Below are 8,036 nucleotides of genomic sequence, written 5' to 3'. Positions count from 1 at the left end.
AAGAATCAGACTTTTCAGAATAAAATACTACTTTGTTTTGTAAATCCAGTAGATTTCTCACCTTAGATCCCTTTTTCTGTTTGGTCTGACATCATCACAACACTAAAAATTGTAAAAAAATGAACAGCTAGTGTAGTTAGTGTAACTGGAAATTAGATGTACAATTTAGCAAAAATGTATTTTACATAGGTACATTGTACATTTATTGTGCTTTACTGTACACAGGTTTTCTTTAAAATTTCATGACACCTTTGCAGGATGTCTGCAGTTTCCTGGTTGCACACCTATGTTTAAAGCTTACAGGCGTTATTTTTGAAAGAAGGTCAAGGGCAAGAAAATAACCATTACCACTGTCAGGAATGCTTTTTTGTCGCTGTTGTAGCTAAGTTGTAATTTGTAAAAATGTGTGTTCGGTGCATAACAATCAACATAGATTTGCTTGCCAGGACACAGGACAGATCTAGGATAAAACCCTGAAAGAGAACTTTTACCAGTGCATCAAACACTTGACTGAAAGACGGGCATATCGGAAGTCAGTGGTGGTCACGCTGGTGCCATCTTGGATCCAGGCAGGGTTCCATTATCAGGCAGGTGAAGTGGATGTGAAGTGAAGTACTGTGTCACTCCTGCTGAACACCCTGAGGATGGAGAAACGCAGGTCAAGTGCAGGAGTCTACCCATCTGACACTGAGACAGCCAATACCCTAAACCAAGTGCCACTCCAAAAGAATATAATTGGGGTTTTTTTCCCATCTGTTTTATTTACAAAAATAAAACTAAAGACACTCCAGATTAGTACACTGTGTTTTACTTGTACTTATTTAGCCAAAATTGAGGTGACTAAAAATAGGGGACAAGAATAATCATTATAAAAAGACAGTTAACCACTTAATTTGCTGCTTATGCTCTTTGAGCATTTATTGAAACATTTCTTGCATTCTTTTGTCCTATTAAAAAAAAATAAGAAAAAATAGTGGCAAGTGAAAACTTATTGCCAAATATTTTTACATTCTAGTAATTTACTATTACTCACATGGGAGAGAGAGAGAGAAAGAAATAGAGCTATCTCTTTTCTAGGATGCAAGATGAAAAACAAGTGTCGAAGATCAGGAATTCAGAGGGTGTTAAACTAACATGAATAGACTAAATGTAATGTGAATGAGCATTAATCTTAGCAAGTTATACTAGCTAATGAGTAGTTATTCAGTTTAATTCAATTTTATTTATATAGTATAGCAATAGTGATTGCTATAGTATAGCAGTCACCAGGTGCTTTATACTGTAAGCAAAGACCCTACAATAATATAGAGATTAGAGTTATGTAGCTTCAAACTCCAAGTCAATATCTCCCTGTTGGTGAAAAGAGATGAAAAACAATGTACTATCTGAGTTTGCTTAGAAACAAATGGCTGCAAACTAGTGGCACAAAAAACTAATGCCATTGTCTCAGAGAATCAGTTAGGTCCATAGGTTTTTGGCTTGCAGCAAAATTTTTGTAATTTTGCCCCTGTAATCCACCTCATTGAACTTTGATTTTAAATGATCATAATTAGATTGAAGTATAGACTTTCAGCTTTAATTCAAAGGGTTTGATAAATGTAATTACATATGTTTTATATTTGTGCCCCATTTTCATAGGCACAGAATCATTGGACAATTGAGAGCTGTTCCCTCATTGTTCCATGACAAATTAAGCAGATTAAAGATCTGGACTTGTGTCAAACTTGCATTTGGTATTTTTTATTTATTTATTTTATTGCAATACTCAGTATGAAGTCCCATAAGATACTGTTGCAAGTTAAGGAAGCCATCATTAGATTGAAAAAAAAAAAAAGACCAAAATAAAACTATCAGAAAGATTGCAAAAACTTTAGGGGTGTCCAAGTCAAGAATCTGGTACATTCTTAGAAAATATGGAGGAATTGGCCAGTTCAGCAAAACCAAACATCCCCAAAGACCACAGAAGACTGGATAGAGAAAGCCCAGTCAAGAACACTCAAGGAGGCGGGAGTATCATTGTCAAGGTCTGCAATCATGAAATCCCTTCATGAGTGTTAAAGATGCAACAAGGTCCAAACCACAGGTTACACTGAAGAACAGGAAGGAAAGATTAGACTTTGGACAGATGATGACCAAGATTAGCTGGTACTCAAATAATGGGAAGAAAAAAAGGCATCTAGAAGGAAAGAGGCAGCTCATGACTCAATGAACACAACATAATCTGTCAAACATGGTGGAGATAATGTTATGGCATTGGCCCTGTATAGCTGCCAGTGGAACCGGGCTATTAGTGTTGGCAGTGTTATTATAATGTGTAGTGGATAATGAACCAAAGCATATTGCAAAAGAGTTTCTCAAGACAAAGAGATGGGATCCTAACCCTATTCTTCAATGGCCAAGGCAGTTACCTCATTCCAACCCAGTAGAACATGCTTTTCAGTTAATAAATACAAAACTGAATGGAGAGAGGGCCACAAACTCTGTGGTGGTGTACAGAGGCACATTGCAAGAAGTGGTGTAACCGCCCCAAAACTTATAGACCTAACTGTATTGCCCATCAGAGTTTTACTGTATGTGACAAAGAAATGGCCCAACGTAGTCACACTGGCCATCAATGTTCTATAAATTGCTACTTTTCTAGTACAAAGACTGCATGATGTCCCATTGTGCCTCTGTGGAAACAGAGCTGGTAATTTAGCTAATTCTACTCTAATCATTAACTTCTACTTAAATATTTCTAGTAGTGTGAAAGAAAGCAGTGCTAAATTTGATAAACAGCAATGGAGACAATATCCTGACTAAATTTTCTGGAGTTATTGCGTAAAATACGCCACAGTCTGTACGATAACAGCCTTGCATTTGTGTCGCACTTTTGTCAATTTTGTTCATACAGCAAACACATTATTATAATTACAATTAAAGCACCTACCTCATATTTATGTCATACTTATAATTATCAATTAATCTAGCACGCATGTCTCTGGAGGAGGATGGAGCACCTGAGGAAACACAGGACCAGAGAGGACATAGAGACTGCACTGATTCAAATCGTGCCTCAAAGCTTCTTTCTTTGAGGCAACAGCGTTAACTGTGCTGCCCGTAGAATTTGAATCTGTTATACCAACAATCTTTTGACTAATATGTCAGTACTATGCATCATTAAGGAGTAAAAGGTTAAAAAAATTCCTGAACACGATGCCAAACAACAAGCTTTTTTATTGTTTCCATCACTTTTCTCAGTCAACACTGGCAGGCATAATTTCTTTTTAGGCAACAACAAAATGGTGTGAGTTCTAGAGTGAAGCAAAAAGCAGAAAAATAAATAATACTGTGTACAAAAATACAACCTCACTGTATAAACGCTACACAATACAAAGCAAAAAGACATGGGAGACTCCTTGGCTATCGTCTCCGCCAGCATATGGCACTTATAAAGACCGGAACAGTCAAGCCTAAAATTCTTCCCAAAACATGCAAACGTGAAGTTCTGTAAAAACAAATGCATTTATCAAGTGTCTCGCTGGTACGTGTGTAACATATTGTCCCCAGAACATGTATAAGTGATTACTTTAGTCTTTGGTGAGCCTGAATGAAATTAGTGCAGAAAAGCACTGAATTACTACCAATACCACCCAGCCACTTAATGCTTTGTATTCAGGAGGATACTCATATCAAGATATTATTTATAAATGGCAACTGTGCATATGTTAGTGACTTTTATAAAATGTGACTGATTTCCAGTATTGATTCTTTAAATGGTTGTTGTCAACGTGTTGAATTTCTGAACTCTCTTGGACAGCGTTCTAGTTATTTCTTTAGGAATAGTTCTCCAGGCTTCTTGAATGACATTCAAAGCTCTACTTTGGACGTTGGCTTCCTTTTTTTCTCTTCTCTGTTAAGATGATCCCCCAGTGCTGCAATTATGTTAAGGTTTGAGCTCTACGGAGGCCAAGCCATTACTTAGTGTTTTGTTTTGTGTTTTTCTATCCACGTATACTTCTACTGCATTGGCAGTGAGTTTGGGATCATTGTCACGCTGAAGAATTAAGCTTTTGCCAATACAATGCTTTCCAGATGGTACTGCATGGTGGATTAAAATCAGCTGGTAGTTTTGCGCGTTCATAATTCCAATTTTGGCAAAATCCCCAACACCACTGGCTGAAATGCAGCCGCAAACCATGACAGAGCCTCCACTGTGTATTACAGATGCCTGTAGATACTCACTGTGGTAGCTCTCTCCTGACCTGCTCCAGACATATTTTAACTCAAAATGTAACATTTTGAGTTAAAATATCAACTCCAGAAGACCTGTTACCGCTGATTTATAGTCCTGTTTTTTGTGATTTGTTTCCCTTCTTTAAGAATGGCTTCTTGACAGCCACCTTTTTACTGAGAACATTTATGATGAGGCTTTGCCGAAAGGAGATGGATCAATTGAAAGGCCAGATGCATCTTTTCGGTCTCTGGGTTAGGTCTTTACTGACAAAGAGACCTGACTCAGGTGTTTTTGCTGTTTCTGAAGGACATGACTTTCATATGCTGTTTTAAGGACATAGTGCACGACATGCTAAGATAAGCCAGATTTTTCGCTAATAATCCCCATGTTGGTCCAAAACACTATTTTATGCCAGTAAACTAAGTTATCTTTGGCATTAACTTTTTTTTTTAGATTCAACTAAAGAAATGGGATCATGCTATTAACAACGTGCTAAAGTTAAAAATTAAAACTGCCTCTTTGCTAACTTGTCTGTTACGTAGACAACACTGAATGATTTAAAAATCAGTGTTAAGTGGCTAAACAATCAAACAAAAAAATCTTCTGAAAATTGAACCGGATTGAAAATGAGTGTAAAAACAGCCAATATCCAAAGAAAAACTTTGAAAGCCTGTAGAATTGTTGCTCAGGAGCACTATAAAAAAATGAAAGACAGGCTCAAGCAAAGTATAAAAAAATGAGGAATTTGCACAGCACTGTATATACATGAATGTCAATAGTAATTTTGTAGGTAGTCTTTCACTGTTTAATGGACACTTATATGTGCAGCGGACCGTAAACCCTCATCAACAAACAACAGAAAAAAATCAGTTACCATAAAAGGTCAAGCTGCTTCTTGTGAACATAACTATACAAGTGTCGTAGCAATAGAAAGTCAAGATAAATATTGTTGTTTTCTGTGGCTTTTCAAATATTTTCATTCTAATATGCCTGAGTACCTGTTAAGAAAGCACAGGATCCCATAAAAATGCAGATAAAGGATGATGTGGTTGAAATGGAACTGTGCTGTAGATGCAGATTCAAAAATTATCAATTTCCATAAGTGTCAAAAGAGATCATGGCCACTCATGCAACAGAAAGTGTGCACAGATCTGGTAAAACTGTCTGGAAATCTCTCGTGCGACGTAAAACAAAGAGTGTCATGCATTTTTTATGAGCAATCAATAATCATTCCTAATCTTTCCACTGACGGAGGAACAAAACAGCCAATCAAAACATGACAAGGATGACTTGCAGGAAACATGAAACGAAAGCAGATTCTCTGTCTTTGCACTATTTGAAGTCATTCATGAGTGAAGCGTAGAAGAGATGTTGGGTAGAGACACTTCACTTTTTACTAAACACTTTGGGAAAAATCAGATGCAAACTGCAGATATGTCATCTCCAACAGCAGCAGCCTCTTTCACTGTCCATCATGCATCAGGGGTATGCAAATACAAAAATAAAACATTAGAAAACATCAATAGCAGTTAAATATGAATAAATAAATAAATAAATAAATACATCTCACAAAACACATTCAACTGTGGGTTTGTTCCACATGGCACAGAGCACAACAGCAAAAATAAAAACAGAAGTTTAGAAAATAGAAGAAGAACAGAAGTGAACTTCCATAAATAGCTTCAATATTTTTGGAGCGAAAGTACACCACAGACTGTAGAAGAAAGTGTCAGTCCTAAACTCGCCTCGCTTTGGATCCAATGTGGGCTTCTCAGTGACATCTCCATGCTGCAGGCGACACATCCTGATCCTACACTTTGCTACTGTATGCTGGGCCATCAATCAGACAAAGGGCTCCTTTACAAACAAGCCCAGCTAAGATCAACCGGTGACTACTGCCCTGCAGGTGTGTGTGAGCACTCGGAGGTCTTGAAGGTTCAGTCTTTGCTCTCAGTGCGAGTTCGTCTGATCAGTGAAGAGAAGAAGCTTCGCCCTTGTGGTGGTCCCATTAGCATGGGAGCTTGGTTCTTGTGAATGATCTCAATCTGGTATAAGAAAAAAAAGAACTGAGATTTAGCTCAGAAAAGAAATGTGATTTAAGCTGTCTGTTAACAGCTTCACATAGCTTTTTTCAGTAGCTATATGAAATCACTCAGTGCTTACTATACAGTAGACTATAAAGGGAGTTTTCCCAAATTTGCCTGGCTTATGGGGAGTATTTACCTGCATGTATTCACTCTTTAATCCACGATGAAGAAAAACTGATGTCTTGTCAATTTGTCTTTTTGCTTTACAAATTGTTGTAAGCCATACTCAATTTCTTACATCACTCACTGTTATTATTTGTTTACTCTATCACGCCTGCTATGTACAGTGCAGTGAAAAAGTATTTGCTCCCTTCCTTATTTCTTAGTTTTTTGCATATGTCTCATAATTGCATCTATTACACTATCAAACTAATTTTAACATTTGACAAAATCAACCCAAGTAAACACAAAACTGTGTTTGTAAAATGATCACTTCATTTATTAAGCAAAAAAATACTTGCCACACCCAGGCCGGATGACTGCTAGAAATGACTTAAATGAAACCTGTATATAATAAGTGCAGTCGGCTAAAGCTAAAACAAAAAACCGATGAAAAAGAAAGTCTTTAGGATCAATCAGTTTGAAAAGGTTTACGACTCCTTTGTAAAGCTATGAAAAAACAATTAAAGTACAAAATTTCTGTTCTCCTTCACTTTTTCCAAAGTCATCCAGCTGACCAGATTGAAGTATTTGACGGGCCGATTCTGGCCCACGGACCTTATGTTTGACACCCCTGATTTAGACTAAAACCACTGAAATATATATGCACACCTGACTATAATTATTTTTGTTATTGTTGTATTTAATTGGTTTAGTGCACAATGCATGTCACACGTGTTTTTGAAACAGCTCCCATGATGCTGTGAAACTATGTTTTTTTGTTTGGTCTGTTTTGGTTTTTTTGTACGACATTTCTTGTTTTCAGATAAACATAATGTGCTAATTTTATGGCACATATACTTCATATATATATTGATTTGATGCCACAATCAACAACTATAATAAACACAAACACAACAAACACAATGGTATTTAAACTATTATTTAGTTTTCACAGCTCATTTACAGTAGACTTTTACCAATAAAATGAAAATGCCTCCATAATCAACAAATGACTTTTTTGAATTATGTTTACCTTTCTTTTAAATCTCTGAAGGTTATCCTCATGAAATAATAAGGTCTCTATCCACTGTTCATTATACCCAGCACTTTATCCCCACAGAAGTGAATTCAGCAATGCACTAACAATTAAAAAAAATCCTCCATATGGATGTTGCGTCCATATGGGTTCTTGTCAACTGGCTTATGAATGCATATTTGAACGTCCTGACTACAACAAACTTTGAGAATCCCTGGGGTTCGTGACTCCGATAACATATTATTGTGGATTACTGTAAAGACTGAATTTTATATTATCTGACAATATCCTGTTTGCCCGCAATGATGCAATTTCTTTTAGGAGTTGCAACTGTAGATCGATGGAACCCCAAATATCAACCATCAAGGGTTGTCATATTAAGCACATCATTATAGAGTCGCACTAAGAGTCTACACGCAGTAATGGGGAGGGGAAATGCTACCATCTGCATTCAAAGGACCACATTCACTTCAAATTAAAGCTGCCATTTATTGTGCTTGCACTCTGACTCTGGAGCAATTACTTAGCTTTTGTGGGCTTTCTGCCATCATTAAACATGATTGAAGTTAATGTTTATCAAGTACTTTGCCATAAA

At 36.7% G+C, this 8,036-nt stretch overlaps 1 protein-coding gene across 2 annotated transcripts in view; it reads right to left on the bottom strand.

Moving 5' to 3' along the window:
- Positions 1 to 3,206: 3,206 nt before the first annotated feature.
- The window catches only part of dgkb (diacylglycerol kinase, beta), an 81,314-nt gene continuing 76,484 nt past the window's right edge, over positions 3,207 to 8,036 (bottom strand). Inside the window, exon 25 of one of the 2 annotated variants that reach the window (XM_039620027.1) lies at positions 3,207 to 6,261. In XM_039620027.1, the coding sequence (XP_039475961.1) occupies positions 6,154 to 6,261 (108 nt within the window). In that variant the 3' untranslated portion in view covers positions 3,207 to 6,153. The remainder of the gene's footprint in view (positions 6,262 to 8,036) is intronic. The other variant, XM_039620028.1, reaches the window with a different exon arrangement.

The sequence above is a fragment of the Oreochromis aureus genome, linkage group 11 (assembly GCF_013358895.1).
Source record: "Oreochromis aureus strain Israel breed Guangdong linkage group 11, ZZ_aureus, whole genome shotgun sequence".
NCBI lineage: Eukaryota > Metazoa > Chordata > Actinopteri > Cichliformes > Cichlidae > Oreochromis > Oreochromis aureus.
The sequence above is the reverse complement of the archived record's forward strand: the minus strand, read 5'-3'. Positions and strand labels throughout refer to the sequence as shown.